The 25251-nt window shown below is 40.4% G+C and overlaps 2 protein-coding genes across 7 annotated transcripts in view; one reads left to right on the forward strand and one right to left on the reverse strand.

Moving 5' to 3' along the window:
• Nucleotides 1-13305, forward strand: part of LOC133480812 (phosphatase and actin regulator 1-like) — a 47713-nt gene extending 34408 nt beyond the window's left edge. For all 3 annotated transcript variants that reach the window (XM_061779436.1, XM_061779434.1, XM_061779435.1), the window contains 7 exons: nucleotides 340-536; nucleotides 1660-1816; nucleotides 2239-2294; nucleotides 2379-2440; nucleotides 7480-7620; nucleotides 7711-7787; nucleotides 11581-13305. In XM_061779436.1, coding sequence (XP_061635420.1) covers nucleotides 340-536; nucleotides 1660-1816; nucleotides 2239-2294; nucleotides 2379-2440; nucleotides 7480-7620; nucleotides 7711-7787; nucleotides 11581-11596 — 706 coding nt within the window. In that variant the 3' untranslated portion in view covers nucleotides 11597-13305. The remainder of the gene's footprint in view (nucleotides 1-339; nucleotides 537-1659; nucleotides 1817-2238; nucleotides 2295-2378; nucleotides 2441-7479; nucleotides 7621-7710; nucleotides 7788-11580) is intronic.
• Nucleotides 1-25251, reverse strand: part of tbc1d7 (TBC1 domain family, member 7) — a 61402-nt gene that overhangs the window by 15598 nt on the left and 20553 nt on the right. Inside the window, exons 4-7 of one of the 4 annotated variants that reach the window (XM_061779437.1) lie at nucleotides 21587-21724; nucleotides 19682-19827; nucleotides 13653-13782; nucleotides 12511-13563 (exon numbers count right to left, since the gene is read on the reverse strand). In XM_061779437.1, the coding sequence (XP_061635421.1) occupies nucleotides 13477-13563; nucleotides 13653-13782; nucleotides 19682-19827; nucleotides 21587-21724 (501 nt within the window). In that variant the 3' untranslated portion in view covers nucleotides 12511-13476. Of the gene's footprint in view, nucleotides 1-12510; nucleotides 13564-13652; nucleotides 13783-19681; nucleotides 19828-21586; nucleotides 21725-25251 lie in introns of those variants that run through there. The other 3 variants (XM_061779438.1, XM_061779439.1, XM_061779440.1) reach the window with 3 other exon arrangements.

Here is a 25251-nt window from a genome sequence, read left to right on the forward strand (position 1 = left end):
TCATTTCATTCTCAAGGCATTTAATCAATCTAAACTGTTCTGGTTGTCGAACAAGATGAGAGGCGAAACATCTTCTAAGACAACCAGAACAGTCCAGTTGCGATTGCTTCAATGCCCTGAGAATTTATGAAGGTAGTTTTTTTTTTTTTTTTTTTTTAATGTGGAAATTAATTGTTTCTCAATAATAGTGATCTTTTATCACTATATTGACATTTTGAGACCAATGAGTCATAAAACCAACACTGCATTAAATGCTTACATAAAGTTTACTGTTATCTCACAACTTAATGCAGCCATAAGAAAGCACTCCTGACTTTTGCCCCTTCCCACCAACTGTAGTTCTATGATGCGCGCTGTTCCCACGGTGATGATGGAATGTGACAACAAAGAAAATCTCCCGAACGAGGCTGACTATGAGGATCTACCTGTTATGTATGGGGATGATAATGAAGATGAAGACGAGGAGGAATTCGTGGAGGAAGAGGAAGAAGTGGACGAGGAGGAGGAAGATGATGATGATGAAGAATTGTTTACAAGTAGGTGTTTTTTCTATGGGTTGTTAAGTGTCCACGAGTAACGCACCAAAATGAAAATTCTCAACCAAAAAAGGAAGCCGAAAATGAAGAACCCAAGGCCAAAAACCAAAACAAATTACTCTGCCAATTATGAGTAAAATTTTATTCATGGCTATGACTGCAGAGCTGCCAGCCTATAGAAATGCACTTCAAGAAAAATTTGTCTGAATTTCCATATTTTTAAAATTAGGTCAAGAACATTACCACGGGACAGATATTGCTGTATATTATGTAATAGGATAAATATAATTTCGCATACTGTTCAATTGCATAACATAATCATCACTCTATTATCATAATCGTTAAGAAAATTATGGCTTCAATATTTATTTTAACCTTTTAATGGCGGACGCATTTGCCGCCAAGTCTTCTCTTGCATGCTCTTTTTGTATTTCCTGTGTCCACTATTGCTAAAGAAAACAATGCTAATTTTCCCAATGTGGGGCTATTAAAGGTTAACTTATAAATAGCTATTGTTAATACACTTCTAAATTTATAGGCCCATTTTCTAAAGTGACGTAGCGGACTACCAGTGATGTACTAATTCATTTCTGGTGCTGGTCCTTGAGTGGCTATCTAGCATTATGGTGTGTTACATTATTTTCTTTCTAGACACTTATTAGTTTGCCTGATATTTTGCTCTTCAAAGTTGGTTACACTATGCCACAGTATAACACGGTTCCAGCCAGACCTGCAGTATGTGACAAGTGTACTGTATCACCCAATCACTTATTTTGGTGTTTTGCAACTTCATGTCACGATAGCTAAGCAATTAGCGTGGTGTTCCCCGTCTTTTTCCTGTTAATTACTCCTAGTGTGCGACTGCTCAATGTGGATGTGCTGTTTAAAAAAAAATAATAATAATTAAAATTATTTATTTTTTTTAAAATTCTGAGTCAAGTAGTCGAAGTCCAAGGAGTAGCTTGAAAAGAAACTAAGATAAGTGATGAATGCCCAAATGGTGACGTGTTAAATACTTATTTCAGTCGCTGTATAAACACTAGTCACACACCTTCTTGTGATAGGTCAGCATGTGATATATGAACGTTGATGTGATAATTGATTCATTATATTGTCATTATAGGCACACTCGCCATGAAGGTTTTACGGAAGGACTCTTTAGCCATTAAAATCAGTAACCGTCCATCGAAGAGGGAACTGGAGGAGAAGAACATTTTGCCACTGCAGTCCAATCAGGAGAGACTCGAGTCCCGACAGCAAACGGCAACCAAACTCACACGGTGGGGATACTACCAGGAGTCAACACACTCTATAAATAAATTGGATAATGGAAATATCTAAATATATGCAGTACAGCACAATGTAGCCTCAGAAGCAATCTGACAGAAACTAATTGTTTATGGTCATGAAAGCGGTGCAAAGAAATACAATTAATGACATCTTAAGACTTGCACCATAATGTATTGGAGCACCTCCCATTTGTAATCTAGTTTACATATTGCAGTACTATGTAATTTGAACCCATACAGTATGTAATTAAATTGTTCCCAGCAGAATTTTTAAATATAAATTTATTTTAAAACAGTAAGCTAAACTGGTGTAGGTGACCTGCATTGTGGTCAATAACGGCAATATTGGAATAGTGTATTACTGACCATCTACATTATTTCTTCCTCTGTATATGAACCCCCCCCTCCCCCAGACGGTTGAGTCAACGCCCAACCGCTGAGGAACTGGAACAGAGGAATATCCTGAAACGTAAGTTATTTTTTTATGCTAAAAATAGAAGACAAAGGACAAAAAAAACACACCTATGAGATCAGTCTTTCTTTTGTCCTTAAGCTCGAAACGATCTGGAGGAGCAGGAGGAGAAGAGGGAGATCAAAAGACATTTATCCAAAAAAGTAAGACTGACTTTTAACTCACTGTACTTTCAATAATTCAAACGGAAAGATAAACATAGTCACTATGTTTATGTGTACTACCACTATTCAAATGGCACCGCTTTGTAAAGCTATGATTTGAGGTATTGTAACTGGGCCATTTTCTCAGAACAAAAATACAAATCGAGATCACTTTTGGCTTAAGTCAATATGAATGTCTTACTAATGACAGCAAATGAATGAAACAAACCAAATGAGGATGAGTTTAGTTTTTAGTTTAAAAGTATAATTCCTCACCATGGTAGTAGGTGTGGTCCTCACCCTATTAGCAAAGCAAATGTAATTTATTTATACAGCGCATTTCATACACAAGGTAAGTCAATGTGCTTTACATGATTAAAAGCATTTAAAAACATTTAGAATAAAGAGAACAATACAAGTAAAATAAAAACATCGTACAATGCAAGAAAGACCATTTAAAAGTGGAAACACTCTAAAAAGAAGAGTTTTTATCCTGGACTTAAAAGCACACTTGAGGCTGACGTCACTTCTGTTGACAACGTCTTCCATTTGTGTGCAGTTGTGGTGTGCAATACTGCACATTTTGGTATCAATCCGATACCAAGTAATAACGGGGGGCCAGTATCACCGATACTCTTAAAAAATTAAAAGATGCAGAAATTGCTAAATATCAACTAATGTCCATGACGTTTAAGTGTTATTGTGATGTTTCATTTTTATTATTATTAAATATTTAAAACATAGGACAGGATTAAGTTTATTGGTAAATAGAACATACTTTTTAATCATAACTTTTTTTCCAGAAGCAATACAATAGGAACAAACGAAAAACCCACAAGTTTGACCCAAGGGTAGAATATACAGGCTGAACAGGAGGCTGAACAAGACCAGAATTGACAGCTTTCCCAAATCAGTATTCAACCTTATACCAATTAGCACTTTGATAAGAGCTGATTCTGTACTGTGATGAGTTCGGAAACCTGATTGAAATTTGTCAAAAAGTCCATTTCACTTCAAGAAATTCCTGAGCTGATTAAAAATAACTTCTCGACAATCTGGGCTATGAAGGGGAGGTTTGAGATGCGTCTATAGCTTACTCACATGGAAGCGTCCAGTGTTCGATTTTTTAGAATAGGTTTAATGGCAGCTACTTTAAGAGCTTTAGGAAACTCGCCTAACTGAAGTGAGCAATAAATTGCTGCAAATCAGCTAGCAATAGTTTTGAAAAAGTCAGATAGTATTGAGTCAAGACAGCTCCTTGATGGTTTCAGCTGCTGCACCGTTTTCTCTACAGTTTTTTGGTCAACTGTATCAAATTCTGACATGCTAATAGCGTTTCTCCTGGGTGGCTTCAGATGTAGTATCATTTTATCATTTGCTGATTTGTGCTGATATTTAACCTGATGGATTGTATTTTTACATTTTTGTATAACAAGCCAAGTCATTGCATTTATCGGCTGTGAGGAGTTTTGGCGCTATCTGATTAGGGGGGTTAGTGAGTTTGTCAACCACAGTAAACAGAGTGTGAGTACTGTTGAGGTTCTTACTGATGACTTGATTAAAGTGTTGCTGTCTAGCCTGTCTCACTCCTGATTAAAATTACAAAAGACTTTCTGGAGAGGTCATAGTCAATTTGGAGATTAGTTTTTCTTCACTTATGTTCTGCTTTCCTACACTTTTATTTTGAGGTCTTTACCATCATAGTGCTCCTCCACAATGTTCTAGGTCATCGCAAGATTGTCTTTTAATAAGAGCGACAGCATTCATGACATTTGAGATTTTCCAGGTGAATTCATACAAAAGTTCAGCTATCTCAGCATTCACAGTTTATGACAAAGCTATGGTCTTCATAAACATAGTGGTGGTACTCTCATTTATGTACCTTAATACACATAAAGGTTGTCTGGACTTTTCCGAAAATCTGTATTTCAAAGAACACACAAAAATGGTCAGAAATAGCCATATCAATGTCAACTGATACAATTTCAAAATCCTTAGAGATGATCAGGTCTAAGATGTGACCTTGAATGTTGGTTAGACTCTCTATATGTTGATAGAGGTCAAATGTGCCCAGTATAGCAGAGAGTTCTTGAGCAAAGCAAATTTATTTATATAGCGCATTTCATACACAAGGTAACTCAATGTGGTTTACATGATTAAAAGAATAAAAAAACAAAAACAAAGAAAAAAACAGCTTATAAACATTTAAAACAAAGACCTGACTGTCGATCTCAGAGCCCTACTGGGTTTATATGCCATTAGCATTTTGTTCATGTATAGAGGACCTAAACAGTTTAGTGATTTATAGACCAGTAGCAGAACTTTAAAATCTATTCTAAAGCTGACTGGAAGGCAGTGTAACGACTTTAGAATTGGAGTAATATGCTCTGACCTCTTTGTTCTGGTCAGAACCCGAGCTGCAACATTCTGAATCTTTTTAGGGAGTCCAGTCAGAAGACCATTAAAATAGTCAAGTCTACTTGAGATAAAAGCATGAATGAGCTTCTCCTGGTCTGCTTGACACATGCAAGCCTTCACTTTGGATATGTTCTTCAGATGGTAGAAGGCAGTTTTAGTAATTAATTTGATATGACTGTTGAAAGTCAGGTCGGAATCTATCAGAACACCAAGGTTTTGGACTCGGTCGTTGGTTTTTAGAGAGAGTGACTCCAGGTATTTACTAACTAACTCTTTTCTTTATTGCCAAAAACAATTATCTCAGTTTTGCTGTGGTTAAATTGAAGAAAATTTTGGCTCATCCAGATATCTGTTTTAGACAGTGACACAACACCTCAATTGAATTGTAGTAATCAGGAGACACTGCTAGATATAACTGTGTGTTATCTGCATAGCTATGATAGTCAAAATTAAAGTTCTGAAGAATTTGACCCAAGGATAGCAGGCTGAAAAGGAGGGGTCCAAGAACTCACACTTGAGGGACCCCATCGGTCATTGCCATTCGATGAGATTGAACACTTCCATGGTTACAAAATAACCTTTCCTCCAGGTAGGACCTGAACCATTTAAGGACTGTTCCATTTAGTCCTACCCACATTTCCAACCTGTTCAGCAGTATATTATGATCTACCGTAAAGCCGCACTGAGATCTAACAAGACCAGAATTGACACCTTTCCCTAGTCAGTATTCAACCTTATATCATTTAGCACTTCGATGAGCAGATTCTGTCATGTGATGAGTTCGGAACCCAGATTGAAATTTGTCAAAAGGTCCATTTAAGTACAAAAAATTGCTGAGAATAGAATTAGAGTTCTAATAATTATAATTGTAGAATTTAGAATTATTTTCCATGTTATTATAAACATGAATGTTAGCCTCCCGTTATGACAAAATACGTTATGACAAATAACTGACAGCAGTTCTTAAAAATTCTCCATAAATTTTCCATTGTATCTTGGAGGCGTATAAATTATTAAAACAATAACCTTTTGATCACCTTTTACTAAAAAAAAAAACAGAGATATTCAAAAGAGCAAAAATCAACCAATATTTTTTCTTCACACCAAAATGATTTAAAAATAGCAACAATACCACTGCATTTTTTGTTGTTGTTCATAACATTAAAGTTTGCTTGTGTTGGCTTATTTAAAATGGTATTACAGCTACTTTCTGTTAACCATGTTTCATTTTGTAGAAAAAAAGTCTAGATCATAGGTCGTAATGATGTCATTAATGCATAAATTTGTTATTGTTATACAATGACCTGATATTGTATAGAGCTAGGCTTGCAGTGATTACTGGAGACAATGGTTCGTTAAGTTCACATTTTATCCTCACGATGCTTGCAGCTCTACTTTGTGCCATATTTCTTTGACCAACTTATGAACGATGCCTGATTTTCATAGGGGTGTGACTTATTCTGGAGAAGAATGTTTATATCTGATTTGTAGCTGTGACCTCGCACATAGTCAGATTTTGAGATAAGATTCTTCATGGGGGGAGGAGGGGCCCTTCGTATCTTAGTCGATGTCGGTTTCAGGCGAGGGGGGATGGGAGGAAGATATTGGAATGGTGTGCATTGGATTCCAACATCGACAAGGGCCTTCATCTTGTCCGTCACATCTGATAAAGCAGTTAGGCTAGATGATAGTGATTGTTGCATTGGGATTTGTTCCAATGGGGAAAGGAGGGGTGTGGGAGATTTCAAGTCCTGCCTCATTCCTCATTCGTTCCTCTGATTGGTTGGGTAATGCTGGTGAGTCCATAAGCACCTCGTGCCATCTTATCTCTTGTTCCTCCGATTATTTAGGTAGAGCTGGAGACTCCTGCACCTTTTGTCCTCCAGCAGTCTCAACAAGGCCAGTGTTTTCTTTTTGTGCCACTGGATGACGTACACAGTAAAAAATGTTGGCAGCCAATAACTTGCTTATTGAGACAGAACCCTCTGTCTTGTAAAGATGTCTCCGCTCCCCCAAAAATTTACCAAATTTACCGTAGGAAATAATGTAAGGTGAATTCATTTGTTTCAGGTTAAAATGTTGCCATCATAAGACCTTAAATGCACACGCCATGTTTTTAGAACAATTTTATCAACCGCCATATAAGTAAAAAGAGACTAAACACTGTATAAAAAAACTACATGCCGTTAAAATAAAGTAAAACCTTTAAATACCTTGATTTTAAACTATTTTTATTTTATTACTTATTTTAGTAGCCACAGAAAGTAACATTTCTGTTTCCATGTGGATCTTCACACTTTTGCTCTTTGCAATGTCTGGTACCCTTTTTGCCGGCATTATAAAAATCACAAAGACGACAAATGAAAAGAAAAACATTTGATTTCAACAAGATGCCAAGCTTAACCCATGATGACTTTAAATCATTTAAGTTATTTTGACTTTTGAGGCGTATTTTTCTAGAAAATTTGGATCAACACAAAATTCTGTAACTTCTAAGATGCTCAACTTTGGACGGTCGACTGTATCTACTGTTGAATGACTTCTTTTATATATAAAAAAAAAAAAAATCCAGTTGAGCTAGTTTGTTTGTGGCTCACACTTGCCCTCCCTCCCTTCTCTAGCTCAGCCAGAGGCCCACGGTGGAAGAGCTGAGAGAAGCAAAGATCCTCATTCGCTTTAGTGACTACGTGGAAGTTGCCGAGGCTCAGGACTATGACAGGAGAGCAGATAAGCCCTGGACAAGACTAACAGCTGCTGATAAGGTTCCTGCAAAATTAAAACTACACCAATTCAGTCTGGATTAATCACTCAATAACTACAGTTTATTCATCTGTCTTTTGAATGTCATTCAGGCTGCAATAAGAAAAGAGCTGAATGAGTTTAAAAGCACAGAAATGGATGTGCACGAGTCGAGTCGTCACCTGACCAGGTAAAATAAAAAAGGCCACCTCACTCTTTCTTTGCCTTTTTCATACAAAAACAAGGCTGAAGTTAGCCGACAGTCTCATCAAATATGAAACATGCAAGTAGGTGAATGGTAGGAGGTTATCAGCACTATTTTGTAGATTGAGGTACTAAAAACATCAGATGGTTTATTTTTAGAAATTGTTATCAAATCTGACACGGAACTGGTAGGAATGTTGGCACCTTTTTAGAGAAAACATCTGAAGGATTTGACTGACATTTTGTCTGCCACATCCACGTGGCAGACGTGGACATGTGGAGAAAATATGAGTATTAAGCGTGCGTGACTAATTAAAGAGAAGATGACATTACTTTTTTGTAAAGTTAGTTCATTGATGTTGGGTGAGTGCCTAGGTCACAATCTCTGTTTGCTCATCCCACCTTTGTGCAGCGTAGGACAAATCGAAGCCTTTCCCAAGGGCTTCCCATTCCCACAAAGATGTAAGCATGCAGTAGAATTGTCCAAAAATAATTAATTTGTCTAGTCCAGCCTCTGTCGGGTTAATAAATTAACGTGTGGAATAAAACTTGTCCATATAGAGTAGTATATTTTTGTTTTAATATTCAGAGGTAAGACAAGAAAGATTTATCGCCAGATTACTAGTTGTATTAGTGTAGTAGGACACATTTGTATCACCCAAAGCCCTTGGTTTATTGGACGTTTAATATAATTCTGTTTTGTATTTGACTTGATCAATGACTTCAAGGTCAAAGACACACCTGTCATGCACTTGGCCAAAATTGGGTAAACAACTACATGCCACTGTGATTGGCTGGCGACCAGTTCAGGGTATATACCGCCTCTCGCCCAGAGTCAGCTGGGATAGGCTCCAGCATGCCCGCGACCCTAGTGAGGATAAGCGGTATGTAAAAATAGATGGATGCACTACAGACCCTTTCCAAAAAATTTGAATATCATTGAAAAGTTTATTTCCATAATTCCATTCAAAATGTTAAACTTGCATAGAATATAGATTCAGAGCCCAGAATTTAAAACATTTCAAGTATTTGTATATTTTTACATAATTTGGGCTTCCCGCTCATAAAACCCACGATATCAGGAATTCAAAAAATTTGAATACCGTGAAAAAAACCACCATTTACGTCTCTGTTTTTGGAAAGGGTCTGTACATGCCAATAAAGATTAGGAAGTGACAACATGAAAGTAAACAAACATAACAGACAGCTTGTACACATTTCGTTGGCATGGACTAACTCCTCCACACTGCAGTTTCAAAAGGCAGGCGACTTGCCGCCCTCAGCCTTTGTTTCTCCTATTTAATGGACTATGGCAGGGGTCTGCAACAAAGTTTGGCCCCAGGCCAAATTTTTTCCTATCAATTCAATCGCAGGCCAAAATTACATTTTCATTAGGCAAACCCTGCTTTATCTACTATTTTTTCCCTCGCTTACAGAGGGTATGGAAAGTATTCAGACCCCCTTGAAGTTTTTCTTTTTTAATAAATGTGCAAAAATGTCAACAATTCAGTTTTTTTCTGTCAATATGGGGTGCTGTGTGTACATTGAGGAAAAAAAATTAATTAAATGATTTTAGCAAATGGCTGCAATATAACAAAGTGAAAATTTTAAGGGGGTCTGAATACTTTCCATACCCACTGTATATTGTATCCCACAGAAAAACAATTTAATGAACTTGTTTAAATTATTTTGCTACAGGCTGTTATTCGTGTGTTACTGCTGTGGCTCCTCACAGTGTCGTGAAACAGATAGTCACCTGATATAATAAGGGGGCTGTCTTCAATCACTTACACACTTTTTATCCACAGGGTTGAAACCAGATGTTACATACACTATATAAAGACATTTGCTTTTTTTCCCCTCACTGTCTGACATTAAAATCAGACTAAACCTTGCCTGTTTGATGTCAATTAGGATTACCAAAATTATTTCTATTTGCTTTCATCTACAGACCCTTTCAAAAAAAATTTGAAAATTTGAATATCACGGAAAAGTTTATTAAGAAGACCATCATTGATACCCTCCATAGGATGGGTAAGCCACAAACGTTCATAACTAAGGAGGCTGGGGGGGTCACAGAGTGCTGTTTCCAAGCATATCAATGGAAAGTCTAGTGGAAGGACAAAATGTGGCAGGAGAAGATGCAACAGCAAAAGAGATTACCGTGGGCTTCAACAGATTATCAAACAGAGAAGATTCAAGAATCTAGCAGAGATCCAGAAAGACTGGAATGAGGCGGGAGTCACAGCTTCAAAAACCACCACATTCAGACGCATCTGGGAGATGGGTTACAACTGTCGGGTTCCTCAGGTCAATCCGCTTCTGTGCCTGAGCCAACGTAGGAAGCGCCTCAACTGTGCCAAGGAGAAGAAGGACTGGACTGTTGGCCAGTGGTCCGAGATCCTCTTTTCCGATTAATGTAAATTGTGCTTTTCATTCGGGAATCAAGGTCCAGGGGTTTGGAGGAAGATGGGTGAAGAACAGAACCCAAGCTGCTTGAGGTCCAGTGTGAAATATCCAGTCAGTCAGTCATGATTTAGGGTGTAATGTCCAGTGCAGGTGTTGGTAAACTCTGCTTTCTTAAATCCAAGTAAGTGCAACAGTCTACCAAAATATTTTAGAGGACGTCATGATTCCTTCTGCTGAGGATCTGTAAGGAGATGCAGATTTCATCTTCCAGCAGGACCTGGCCCCTACCCATACCACCAGAAGCACCTAAACCTGGTTTGATGCCCATGCCATCACAGGGCTTGACTGGCCAGCCAACTTGCTGGATCTAAACTCCATTGATAATCTATGGGGTATTATCAAGAAGAAAATGAGGGGCACCAGACCCAAAAACAAAGAAGAACTGACAGCAAGCATCAAGGAAATCTGGGCTTCCATAACTCCCAGGCAATGCCACAGGGTGATCGCCTCAATGCCACGGCGCATCGAGGCAGTGATTAAAGCAAAGGGATTCCCAACCAAGTATTCAAGATTAACATATAGTTTTGAAAGTACCATATTTTGATTGATTTAATGTGACCCTAATTTATTTCTCTTTCTTTTCTACAAAAACTGAGATGTAAATGGTGATTTCTTCACAGTATTCTAATTTTTTTGAATTCCCAATTTCGTGGGTTTATTATGTAAAAATAAACAAATAAATACTTGAAATTGTTTAAATTGTGGGCCCTGAATCTATAATCTATGAAAGTTTAACTTTTTGAATCATAAAAACAAACTTTTCCATGATATTCTATTTTTTTTTTTTAACCATTTCATACAACAAAGGGCATGGAGGGTCAATGTCTTTGTTTTATGTTTTTTTTGTATTGTTGACTCTTGGAAAAGTAATTTCGGCCCGCTGAATTTTCCACTGCTACCATACCATAAATGCCAAAATGATACATTTGAAAGCCAATGGAACCAAATACTAATTACATTTAAACGGAAAAAAAAACCCATCTCTGACATTTAGCAAATAGAAATAATGGTAATCCTCATTGACCTAAAACAGGAAAAGTTTAATCTGAAATCATCTCAGACACTGAGATGAATAAGTGGATGTCTTTTTATATATTGTATGTAAATATGTGGTTTCAACGGTATTATCAAAGCCTGATTTGTAGGCCTACATATATCTGAATGCGTTTTTTTCTTCTTCCTCCTCTTCTTTTGTTAACTTACAGCATTTGAATTGGGCCACTTAGGAAGAGAAAGTGTCAGTTGAAAAAGACTTGTTTCCCCATTTTAACACGTGTAAATGTACTTTAACTATCGAATTTCTTCTGCAGGTTTCATAGGCCATAAAGGAATGCTGGCCAGGTTGATAGTCCCGCACAAACGACCAGTGGTCAGAACGCTCTCTGCTGCAGAACTCTTCTTCTGTGATCACTTCCCATAGACCACACACCTGGCAACTCTTTCTCTGTGAATCTCGTTACAGTATAGTTTTTAGACTTACTCAGATTTAAAAATGAATTTTGTATCAACAAACGTGACATGTTTGTCAAGTCAAATATGTGCTAATTTTGATGTATTTGAGGAAGACTGGTCTTAAAAACTAACTATTACGCATTTGGAAATTCTAATTCAGTCTCAGACTTATTTGACTGACATTTTTTTTTATTCCTATTGAATAACAGATTTATGTATAGCTCCATTAATGTCTTATATTTTTCAGGTCACATGGCTCTTTGCAGCCAGCAACAATTGTATTCTGTGTTAAAATTGCACTATGTTGAGAATTGTGACAGGGTACATTGATCATGTTCTATATTCAAGCAGAATGAAACTATTGATTATGTGCAATGGACAAGGGGTGTTACACACAGACTTGAGTGGACTATGGTGACCTTTAATACTGTATACAATTGGGGGGGGGGGGGGGGGACGGGGGGGGGGGGACGACGACATCAATTATATCTGTATTTGTGGGAACATTTTCATAGCTTCCAGCTGAGTTCAACTTTCACCCAACACTCTGTTCTCCCAAAATCGAACGTCTTCAAATTCATCAATCAACAGCTCAATACTCTCAGATTCATCTTTATTTGTTTATGGGATGCATTCAAAAGCTTGTACACCTTCCGGATTCTAGTTCCCTAGTTTTAACCAAAGCAACTTGACTGGAGCAGTCGAGTTTGAATGCATCCCACAATGTCTCATGTTGACAGTTCAGTTACCCTCTGATTCACTGTGCCTACAGCTGTGTTTACAACACCTTATTTATACATATTTTATTTAATACAGCATTTGTATACACAGGAAAAAAAACGTTAAACATGCCAATATGAACACCTTACAATGATTTTACACTTACTGAAAATATCCGTGCAACACTTTTGTCTTTGTTTTGTCTAACTACAGTATATGCCAAACAAAAGCTTATGCTATAGCTCTTTGATTCATTTAATATACCTATTAAAGAGCACTTCATATAACTGGCAGGTAAGACAATTCAAAATGATGTAATGTATGTGGTTATTGCACAGGAAATGCCTTAACAATCATCACAATAAAAAGACCAGAGTTGTCTTTCATTGTTAGCAGTCAGGCAAACCTGTGCAATATGCCATTTGCCATCTCCCCAATTTTAGAAAACGTAAAAGTCTCCCAATACAGACTTTAACAAGGACAGACACAATTTATCATTTGTGAATCAAATTTGACAGAAATAAGCCTTTGGTTTGCAAGTATAAAATCTTACACTATTTCCTCTACTTCAATTTGTGGGAAATATGAGCAAAAACAGAACTGTTGCAATTGTATTTGTGTCGAGTATATTGTTTCCAGTGAATTCTGAATTTTTTATCACTTGGACAACTGCTCGGTATGTTTGTATGTAAGAGCATCTGCGTGATTTTGTGTGTGTGTGTGTGTGTGTGCATATGCAAGCTACTTGCATTATAAGACTTGTAAATAACAAAGAAAGTGACTATTTGTTAAGCAGAACAACTCCATGTATTTATTGTCTTCTATGATGTATGGCGTTTCTTAAAGAAAGAAATGGGATTTTGGCAGCTTCTTTTCTTAAACGCTAATATTCTCACCTGCTCCTCTAGCTGCTTGCAGTGTCAAGTCCTTTGAAGTTATTTCTCATTTTATCAGCAACAAGACACTGATGATAGATAAGTCATTTACAGTCCAGTTTGGGAGTCTCTCTGGATAAAACAGATTTCCCTCACAGTTTACATGGCATGTATGGGGGTGCCACAATATTTGTGCCATAGATCAATAGCTTTAGTCACGATGACATCTGTGTTCTCCTGCGGTATCTGCAAGGGAAACACACGGTGAGGCAAGAAAGTCGTGGGCTTGCTAGGGAGTGAAATGTTCATTTTGGCACACAGAATAGTTCACTCACATTGCAAAGAAACTTGACTACACCCTCTGGTCGGCTGATACCCAGCAACATAATCTTGTAGCTGAGCAGGATCTCCAGGGCAACAAACACCAGGATCTTACAGGAGCCACTGATTACCTTGTCCCACACTCTTTAAAGCACATTCATACATATAGTATGTCAGTTGCTTATGAGAGGATAGAAAACGGTAAACGTTGAGTTAAATCCATATTGTACTTTAGTGGCGTATACATATAGAACAGGTATTCAGACTGAGGACATACATAATGGACAAAGTAGCCTACAACAGTACTTAACTGAACCTGGAAAAAAATTTAACTATTCCACACCAAAGTCCCAAGGGCCCGGTTTTCGTGACCAGTGTAAATCCAGTGCAGCGGACAGCACAACTCTGCGCCATGAGCAGGTTAGGTTAGTAATTTCGTAGACCAGCGCAACCCGGGGGATCGGAGAGTGGGCGGGCTGTGCCATTATGGGTGTGTCTATAGCAGACTTAATTCGGCGGCAATTAAAGCAGCTCCTCTCATTCCCTTTAAATGTGGCGCAATGACAGTCTCTCATGGAGAAATCTTTGCAGAAGAGGATGATGCATAATCGCAGCAATACGTGCGTTGTCACTGCTCTTGCCCGATGTGGCAACAGACAATGTGAATTAGCTGGTGATGGTGATTGAAATGTCCGTGGCCCTTATGTAGCTCGCTCCACCCCCCAATCTGTTGTATGCCTCTCCATAGCTGTGCAGACCATTGGCATGATTTTAAAATAATATACAGTGGGGCAAAAATTTATTGAGTCGGCCACCAATTCAAGTTCTCCCACTTAAAAAGATGAGAGAGGCCTATAATTTTCATCATAGGTATACCTCACCAATGAGAGAAAAAATGAGAGGAAAAAAAAAAATCCATAAAATCACTGTCTGGTTTTTAAAGAATTTATTAGCAAATTATGGTGGAAAGTAAGTATTTGGTCACCAAGAATACAAGCAAGATTTTCTGTAACTTCTTCTTTAAGAGGCTCCTCTGTCCTCAACTCGTTACCAGTATTAATGGCACCCGTTTGAACTCCTTATCAGTATAAAAGACACCTGTCCACAACCTCAAACACTCACACTCCAAACTCCACTATGGCCAAGAACAAAGAGCTGTCAAATGACACCAGAAAAAAAATTGTAGACCTGCGCCAGGCTGGGAAGACTGAATCTGTAATAGGTAAGCAGCTTGGTGTGAAGAAATCAACTGTGGGAGCAATTATTAGAAAATGGAAGACAAACGAGACCACTGATAATCTCCCTCGATCTGGTGCTCCACACAAGATCTCACCCCGTGGGGTCAAAATGATCACAAGAACGGTGAGCAAAAATCCCAGAACCACACGGGGGGACCTAGTGAAAGACCTGCAGAGAGCTGGGACCAAAGTAACAAAGGCTACCATCAGTAACACACTACACCGCCAGGGACTCAAATCCTGCAGTGCCAGACGTGTCCCCCTGCTTAAGCCAGTACGTGTTTAGGCCTGTCTGAAGTTTGCTAGAGAGCATTTGGATGATCCAGAAGAAGATTGGCAGAATGTCATATGGTCAGATGAAACCAAAACAGAACATTTTGGTAAAAACTCAACTTGTGTTTGGAGGAGAAAGAATGCTGAGTTGCATCCAAAGAACACCATATCTACTGTGAAGCATGGTGGTGAAAACATCATACTTTGGGGCTGTTTTTCTGCAAAGGGACCATGAAGACTGAGCCGGTAAAGGATAGAATCAATGGGGCCATGTATTGTGAGATTTTGCGTGAAAATCTGTCTGCCTATGCACTGATCAAAGTCACTAAAATTGCATTAGACCAGCTGTGCCAAGATTTTGACATTGTCTGACCAGGCTTACGTTTATACAGACTTTCTGCCACCAAATTCTCACCTCGCCGACCGCAGCACCAAGGACACACCCTCGTTGCACTGGAAGTCACAGCTTATCACACATCGGTCTGCCAAATTGGCAAACGCACAGTGAGCCTTGTGCTTGCACAAAAATCAGGATTCACCAGCATTTGCGCCAAGCTGCAGATGACCTGTCTATGAAATTAGAGCCCCAAGTCCCCAACACAAAAGTTTAGTCAACATAGTGTGGAAATTATACTGTAATGTGTTTTACAGAACACTACTAACAACGCTGACATGTTCTTGACCACTAAACAAGGGACATTCCTCCGAGGACAACCACGTCCAAATTCTGGATCGAGAGGACCGCTGGTTTGAAAGAGGTGTAAAAGAAGCCATCTATGTCAAACTACAAATGCCCTCTCAAAACAGAGGAGGAGGTTTGAGACATCACCTATCGTTTGCATATAACAATGTCCTGACATCTCTTTCCCCAAAGATCGCCTTATTCAATGCGAAGAGTGGCTGTAACGGGTTGTTTTGCCACAAGACGAGTGAACGACTGACTGGTATGCAGGATGGTCATTTTCACTAATCACACTGGGCAACAACACTACTCTATTGTTGACCACCCCCAAGGAACACACCTACACAGGCAGAAATAAGGAAGCTCCTCACCCAAAAATTTGAAATGAAGAAGCCTTTTGGATTAAAGGTGAACAGTCTTCAAAAATCAAGAACGGTTCAGTTGCCTTGATTCAACTTTGGCCGATGGAATGAAATCAAATTAGATATGGGTTCATACATTGGTCATTATGGGGCCTCTTTCATTATGAAATGTCTTGAAAACCCCAAATAAGAGGGCACACAACTCTTCGTATAGAAACAAACGCTGACACATATTTAGAATTTAAAAAATTTACCAAATTATTTACTGTAACAAATCTCTGCAGTTTCCTCATTAAGAAAATCATCAGTGCAAGTGCCCTTAACCATTTTTATTATTGTAAAACAAGTCAAGTTTCCTGAAACCACACCAAACCTCTGCAATTTAGTGTTTGGGATGGAGAGTAAGCCAGAGTTACTCAACCAGAGCTTAGGTAGTAGTACAGTGTTTAACTGGGAAAAGTTTGAAAACTATGCAGAATTAATAATTGTTTAAAATGCTCTAGAACAGTGGTTCTTAACCTTGTTGGCAATAGGGAACCCCGCCAGTTTCATCTGGAGTTCAAGAAACCTTTCCTAATCTGAAAAATAAAATATCGTTTATTTCAAACTCCATCCATCCATTTTCTACCGCTTATCCGAGGTCGGGTCGCGGGGGCAATAGCTTTAGCAGGGACGCGGAAACTTCCCTCTCCCCAGCCACTTCATCCAGCACTTCCGGGGGGATCCCGAACCGTTCCCAGGCCAGCCAAAAGACCTAGTCTCTCCAGCGTGTCCTGGGTCGTCCCTGGGGTCCCCTCCCGGTGGGACGTGCCGGAACACCTCATCAGGAAGGCGTCCGGGAGGTATCCGAATCAGATGCCCCAGCCACCTGATCTGGCTCCTCTCGATGTGGAGGAGCAGCGTCACTACTGTGAGATCCTCCCGGATGGCCGAGCTTCTCACCCTCTCTCTAAGGGAGAGCACGGACACCCTGCGGAGGAAACTCATTTCGGCCACTTGTATCCGGGATCTTGTTCTTTCGGTCACGACCCACAGCTCGTGACCATAGGTGAGTGTAGGAACATAGATCGACCGATAAATTGAGAGCTTCGCCTTTCGGCTTAGCTCCTTCTATACCACAACGGACTGATACAAAGTTCGCATCACAGCAGACGCTGCACCGATCCGCCTGTCGATCTCCCATTCCATTCTTCCCTCACTCGTGAACAAGACCCCAAGATACTTGAACTCCTCCACTTGGGGCAGAATCTCATCCCCAACCTGGAGAGGGCACGCCACCCTTTTCCGACTGAGGACCATGGTCTCAGATTTGGAGGTGCTGATTCTCATCACAGCCGCTTCACACTTGGCTGCGAACTGCTCCAGTGAGAGTTGGAGATCACGGCTCAATGAAGCCAACAGAACCACATCATCTGCAAAAAGCAGAAATACTGAGGCCACCAAACCGTACCCCTCTACGCCTCGGCTGCGCCTTGAAATTGTGTCCATAAAAGTTATGAACAGAATCAGTGACAAAGGGCAGCCTTGGCGGAGTCCAGCCCTCACCGGAAATGAGTCCGACTTACTGCCGGATATGTGGACCAAAGTCTGACTCCGGTCGTACAGGGACCGAACAGCCCGTATCAGGGGTTTCGGTACCCGAAGCACCCCCCACAGGACTTCCCGAGGGACACGGTCGAACGCCTTCTCCAAGTCCACAAAACACACGTAGACTGGTTGGGCAAACTCCCATGCACCCTTGAGGACCCTGCCGAGTGTGTAGAGCTGGTCCACTGTTCCACGGCCAGGACGAAAACCACACTGCTCCTCCTGAATCTGAGATTTGACTTCCCGACGGACCCTCCTCTCCAGCACCACTGAATAGACCTTACCAGGGAGGCTAAGGAGTGTGATTCCCCTGTAGTTGGAACATACCCTCCGGTCCCCCTTCTTAAAAAGGGGGACCACCTCCCCAGTCTGCCAATCCAGAGGCACTGTCCCCGATGTCCATGCGATGTTGCAGAGGTGTGTCGACTCGCCAAGGTCCCTGCCTTCGGCCACCGCCCACCTCGCACTGCACCCGACCCCTATGGCCCCTCCCACAGGTGGTGAGCCCATGGGAATGGGGACCCACGTAAGTTGCTGTGCCCAGCCGGGCCCCATGGGTGCAGGCCCGGCCACCAGGCGCTCGCCTTCGAGCCCCACCTCCAGGCCTAGCTCCAGAGGGGGGCCCCGGTGACCCGCGTCCGGGCAAGGGAAACCTCGATCCACTTATATTTTTCATCATAGGAGTCTCTTAGCCGTGGTATATATATACAGGTATATATTTTATTGTCTGTGTAGATTCTCAGTCATCTAGGTCATGCACAAGATGAACCACACATCAGTTGCACACAAAATCATTGTGTTAAAAGAACAAAACCAACAAAACTTGAAATTCAATTAAAAAAAAAAATAAAATAATAATAATAATTCAGTTCAATCAAAATTAACGGTAAGTGAATGTCAAGTTTGCTGTTGCCATTCCCCTTGGTAAGTGCCACTCTCATGTCAGAGGAACGGACTTCATTGTGAAAATTCACAACAAAATCTGTTCCTTTTCTGTTATTTCTACAATCCTGGAAAAGGGTTCATAGCTAAGAGTACATTTTTTGGGCTCTTTTTTATTATTGGATACGCTGTCTGACGCCACAGCAAATGCTATCAACTCAAGTGTATCATTGAAATGTTGTTAAATAAAGATAGTTTAAAAAAGAACAAAGAATTTCAACTCGAGGCGCAGCGCCGCAATGGTAAACCCCACCTTGACGCAGCGTTGCATTTTGAACGGCATGAACACAGCATTCAAAATGCAGTGTAAAAAGGCTTTTACGGATTCATGCAAGCACGCACACACGGTGTGTATCGAGTCCTCCGTTGAACCCCTGCGACTGCCTCACCGAACCCAGGTTAAGAACCACTGCTCTAGAATATCCTTATAATGGTGAAACAAACCAGGATTCTTCAGAATGGTCGTTTCCTAAAAATTATCAGGGATAGGAATAACTTTTAAACTGTACAAAAATAAAAAAATAAAAAAAATGCAAATATCCATTCATCTGTTTTCTATGCTGCTTGCCCTTACTAGGGTTGTAGGTCAGCGAGAGCCTATCCCAGCTGACTTTAGGTGACAGGCAGAACACAACCAGGACTAGTTCAAAATATTCTTTAGCACAATTCATAAGTATTTTGTTGCTTTCTTGATTCATTTCCAGCCAGAAGATACCCAATCACTGAATAAACATTTACTTGACAGGTAATGAACAGTTTGGTGCTTAATTGTACATATGAAGCCCTATGATTGATTAGTGACTAGTCTAGGGCGTATCCTACCTTTGGCGCAAAGTCAGCTGGGATATGCTACTGCTCACCCATGACCCTGAACAAGCAGTAGGAAATGGATTGATTGATGAATGTACAAATGAATCCCTGCCAGAAAGGGCAGATCAAGCATCGGACCATGTACTCACCTCTGCAAGCTCGATTCAGGCAGGCAGCCAGCAAAGCAGCGCCTGAACCAGAGGCTGTATGGAAGTTGTGCCAACGCACCGGTGTTCTTCAAATGGCTCAGCAGCCCAGGCTCCTCCTGACTCAAGTAGTGCTCGAGGCTCTTTGGCTACACCAGGAAAGATGGGACAGAATGGCAGCCAATTATTAAGACAATCCACAGGCACACCACAGACTCTGCGTCCCTGATTCATGCGGGGACATAAAAGGACACACACCGGAACTTAGGCTGGATTTACACTGCATGTGTATGTGACACAATTCAGACACAATTATGCTGTCAAGAGGCAATAGGAGTAATGGCAGCTTAAAGCGAAAACAACATATTAAATAGGATCCCCTTAGCTCGGAAGCAGGCTTCTTCGAAATGTGGCTAAAACTCCAGTACATACCTGATACATACATAGCATAAAGGCACCGACGGATATATCCCAGCAATGCGAGCTTGACGTCATCGAAATACACCCAATGGCGACCCATACACACCCGCTTCTGCCCCAACAACACAACTAAACATTTAAAAACACCCGCAGTAAATAGACAAATATGGTAAAAATATTTCCGAGTACGTATGTACAGTGCCATGAAAAAGTATTGGCCTCCTTTTCAAATTGCTTTATTTTTGCACAGTTTCCCCACTTTAAGATTAAACACGTCAAGATCAGAAAGATATTACCCAAGTGAACTTAAAAGGGCTGTTTTTAAATTGTGATTTCATTTATGAACGGAAAAAAAACAGTTACCTGGCCTGGAAGAAAAGGTAATTACCGCCCTTGTTAAATCATGAATTGTGGCTAATCAATTGATTATTTCAACTGATTCATTTTCACTGATCACACCCAAGCCGGATTATCTCCAGACCTGTTCAATGAAGAAATCACAAATAGAATCTGTCCTGACAAAATCAAGTCAACCAAAAGATAAAAACAAAAGCTGCAACAAAATGACACTATCCGAAGAAATTTCAGACCAGTCAAGATATAAAGTAATTGACATCTATCAGTCTGGAAAGGGTTACAAAAGCCATTTTTAAAGCTTTAGGATTCCAGCGAACCATAGGGAGAGCCATTATCCTCACATGGAAAAAACATGGAACAGTGGTGAACCTTCCCAGGAGTGGCCGGCCTACAAAGATTACCCCAAGAAAACAGCAATGACACATCCAGGAGGACACAAAGGAACTCACAACAACTTCAAAAGAACTGCAGGCCTCCCTTGCCTCAGTTAAGGTCAGTGTTCACGACAGAACAAGGAAGAGACTGAGCAAAAATGGCATTCATTCAGTTCCAAGGCAAAAACCATTGCTGACCCCCCCCCCAAAAAAAACAAAAAAAAAAACAAAGGCTCGTTTTACTTTTGAGAAGAAAAAAAAAAAAAGAAGAAAAAATCTGTCCGATGCCAGGAAAAAGACAAGGATCGGATCGGACTGGATACATACAAACAGGCAATATAACAATACTGTCTGGCATATATTATTCAAACTCAGTGAAAAACGAGTTATAATAATATTCAAGCGAACTTGTACTCTCTTTGTTACTGTAAATCTCATTGTATGCACCACACTGCCCCTCGTTTGTATATACATTCTCTAAACACAAATACTTTTCAGAAGGACTATTTCTACCTAATTCATATCAAAAATCATTTTGATTGTTTATATAATCTAATTTCATGAGACGAATTTAGGGATTTTGGAAGGTATAAACTATAATCAAATTATAAAAAATAAAACTATGATATGCATTGAGATACACTTGTGTGTTACTTCAACTGTTCATGTAATTAGAATTGCATTAAGGAAATAAATTGGAATAGGGTACTTGGACCAGCAGTGTAAATGCACTCTTTGTCAATGGCGTAACACTTACAAGATGAGGAATTGAATCTCCAAACTTGGTGTGGAACTGACTGATAAAACTTTTAATGAGCCAGTAGCAGTCAACGGGATCCTCTACTATCTCCTCCATTGCTTGACTGATGGACAGGAAGTCCTCGTTCTCTTCATCCTGAAAACCATAAACACAGTGTGTATGTGCAGCACTGGAACCTTCGTAACCAGCAGTACGTTTTCTTGTCCATCTTTTAATCTGTTGACAATGCAAGGCTTGAAGTTTACCGATTCCTGATTGCCAGAGGCAACTCAAAAAGAGTCACGGGCAAGCTAGCAAAACATACAAAATTGTCATATGTCGGGATGTCACAATATTCACGATATCACGATACGATATCTCCTTGGAAGCTGGCACAGGTTGGCAGGTACACACAACAATGCAGTTACCAAAGTACAACATTGGCACATAATATGCCCCCCTTTCAGCCATAACAGTTGTCTATGACAACTCCTTACTCAAGGTGTGTCTATATGTGAATATAGATGTCATTGCAGGTATAGATGTGTGTGGAGAGACATATGTACAGTGGGTACAGAAAGTATTCAGACGCCTTTAAATATTTCACTCTTTGTTATATTGCAGCCATTTGCTATAATCATTTAACTTAATTTTTTTCCCTCATTAATGTACAAACTAGACTTTACACCGATCTGATCGGCCTGATCGGTATCGGCTGGCAATTAGCATTATGTACTGATCGGCTTTAATGTCATAATTTGCCGATCTGATCAGTGACATTGATCGGCTCCACAAAAGACATTTACTCCACATCGCCGTCTTGTACAGTATTTTCGAGTCAAAAAGCTAGTTTACGTTTAGTCTTGTCACGTGTCTTTTGACATAGTACTGTAAATATCTGACCACCAATAAAGTTATTTTCAAAACAAACGTGGGCGATGTGGGACAGACAACACGTAATCAGACTACAAGACAAATTTGGTCTTTCACGACAGCACTATGTCAGACTACTGCAATACAATCTTGTATTCCGATACCACCGCATCCCATTTTTTATGATCACTGAGCTTCATCTTGTCAAGTCAAACGCGACTGGTTACACTCGTTACCATGGCGACGACAACAATAGAGGATCGCGCTGTGTGTTTATAAGAACAAAATGGGGGAAAACGTGTTGGTGGTCATCGGTGCTCGGGAGAGGTCGTTCATTTAAGGCTTGCGTGAGCTATGTTCACGTACTTTTAATACGATACCGCTCGCAAGCAGGCAACAAAACGTTATGTAGCCAAGCAAGCGGTTGTAAGCGAACATGCAGGCGTTCTGCCGAATCATGCGCTAAAGTTTTGGTGTGTGTGAAGTAATTGCGGCGGCACGGTGGCCGACTGGTTAGAGCGTCAGCCTCACAGTTCTGAGGACCCGGGTTCAATCCCCGGCCCTGCCTTTGTGGAGCTTGCATGTTCTCCCCGTGCCTGCGTGGGTTTTCTCCGGGCACTCCGGTTTCCTCCCACATCCCAAAAACATGCATTAATTGGAGACTCTAAATTTCCCGTAGGTGTGACTGTGAATGGTTGTTTGTTTGTATGTGCCCTGCGATTGGCTGGCAAACAGTTCAGGGTGTACCCCGCCTCCTGCCCGATGACAGCTGGGATAGGCTCCAGCACGCCCGCGACCCTAGTGAGGAGAAGCGGCTCAGAAAATGGATGGATGGATGGATGAAGTAATTCAATTACAATAAAGTTGTTTAATTACAGTGAGTTAGCACCCATTATTTCCGTCATGTTGTAATGTTGGTTTGACCTGACTGATTAGAATACATGATCTGACAAGAGCAGTGATTTCCAACCGTTATGGAGCAAAGGCACATATTTTGCAATTGAAAAATCTCACGGCACACCAACAAACAAAAATGTCACAAAAAGTGGAAACAATTACTGTATGCACTTCCTGCCATCTAATAGAAGATCAATCATTTGTTGTCTGTCACTGGCAACACTGGCATAAATAGATGAACAAAGATACATTATAATAAATATAATTTTTTGAGCAATTAATTGCACAAGTATATACAGTAAATGAACAAATCATTTAAACAGACGCAGTGCTCAATCTTGTGATCAGATCGGTGATAGGTTATCGTTTTTTTAAACTTGCTGATGAATGATCGGCCCCAAAAATCCTGATCTTGTAAAGCCTACTATAAACAGCACCCCATATTGACAGAAAAAAATTGAATTGTGGAAATTTTTGCAGATTTATTAAAAAGGAAAAACTGAAATATCACACAGCCATAAGTATTGAGACCCTTTGCTGTGACACTCATATTTAACTCGGGGGCTGTCCATTTCTTCTTATAATACTTGAGATGGTTCTACACCAATGGAGTCTTGCTGTGTTTGATTATACTGATTCCCCTTGATTAGGAAAACCACACACCTGTCTACATAAGACCTTACACCTCACAGTGCATGTCAGCGCAAATGAGAATCATGAGGTCAAAGGAACTGCCTGAAGAGCTCAAAGACAGAATTGTGGCAAGCCACAGATCTGGCCAAGGTTACAATAAATATTTTGCTGCACTTAAGGTTCCTAAGAGCACAGTGGCCTTCATAATTCTTAAATGGAAGATGTTTGGGACGACCAGAACGGGGGGAGCTTTGGTGAGAGAGGTAAAGAAAAACCCAAAGATCACTGGGTCTCAGGATCAGCCTCGGATTTGTACTGTCCGAAAAAGTTAGAAATCTCGATTTTGCCCTCATAATTGTCGGCTGTCAGGTGGTAGAGGGTGACGTCCTCAATATGCAAAATGGCATCTTTGGGGACGTTGAGCCACATGGTTTGATTGGGCAGGGCGAGGATAGTTGTGGTATCGTGGTGGTTGTAACTCAGAGTTGCGCTTACGGCTTGTGTGTTGACTAGCCATTTGGTACCAACAATTTCCACGTGAATAGTAGTGACCTGGTAGCGAGGTGTAGATTCTGCTCTACACCGCGACCCATCCTTCATGGGCTTCAGGCCACAAATCCCATCCGCTACATCTCAGATGAACGGCTTACTGTGACATAAGCAATGGATGTCTTTGGTGAGGATGCACATGTGCAAATTTGGCACCAGATACAGATCAGGATTACTATCATGATAGGTGATTACCGCGGGAGTAGTGATTTGGGCGTGTCTCCCTGACAGATGCCGACATTAATTACATCTTTTAAACAATTGAGGTTGCGAGAGTCGATAATTGGGAGAGTAACAGGGAAGGCTATTTCTCGGAATTCAGGGTTGACATACAAGGCGGTGGAACTCCCGAGAAAAAAAGCAAAGTGGGCTTGGTCAGGACTAATGGGGCTTGCTAGAGCTTTAGAAAGGACACTTTTGACTAAGCTCAGGTATGGAGGAATTTTACCCATTGTTAAGTTGTCTTTGGATGAAGAAATTTCGCATAGCATGTCATTGATCAGTGTGGTAACAATCTGTGTGTGAGCGTAATTCGTTTGGACCACCAACAGCAGTTTACTTATGCTCTGTCTAGTTTGGTTCAGGATGACACTGTGAGTGTTGAGGACCAGGATAGTGCCCTTGAGTGTCTCGCCTCAGGACTGGGGGTTAGTGGTTTGTCTATCCATGCTGCGTCAGATTGTAGAAATTTTGGTTTGGAGCTCCCCAATTTGTTTCTTAACAGTATTTAA

Source organism: Phyllopteryx taeniolatus, chromosome 7 (assembly GCF_024500385.1).
Source record: "Phyllopteryx taeniolatus isolate TA_2022b chromosome 7, UOR_Ptae_1.2, whole genome shotgun sequence".
NCBI classification, from domain to species: domain Eukaryota; kingdom Metazoa; phylum Chordata; class Actinopteri; order Syngnathiformes; family Syngnathidae; genus Phyllopteryx; species Phyllopteryx taeniolatus.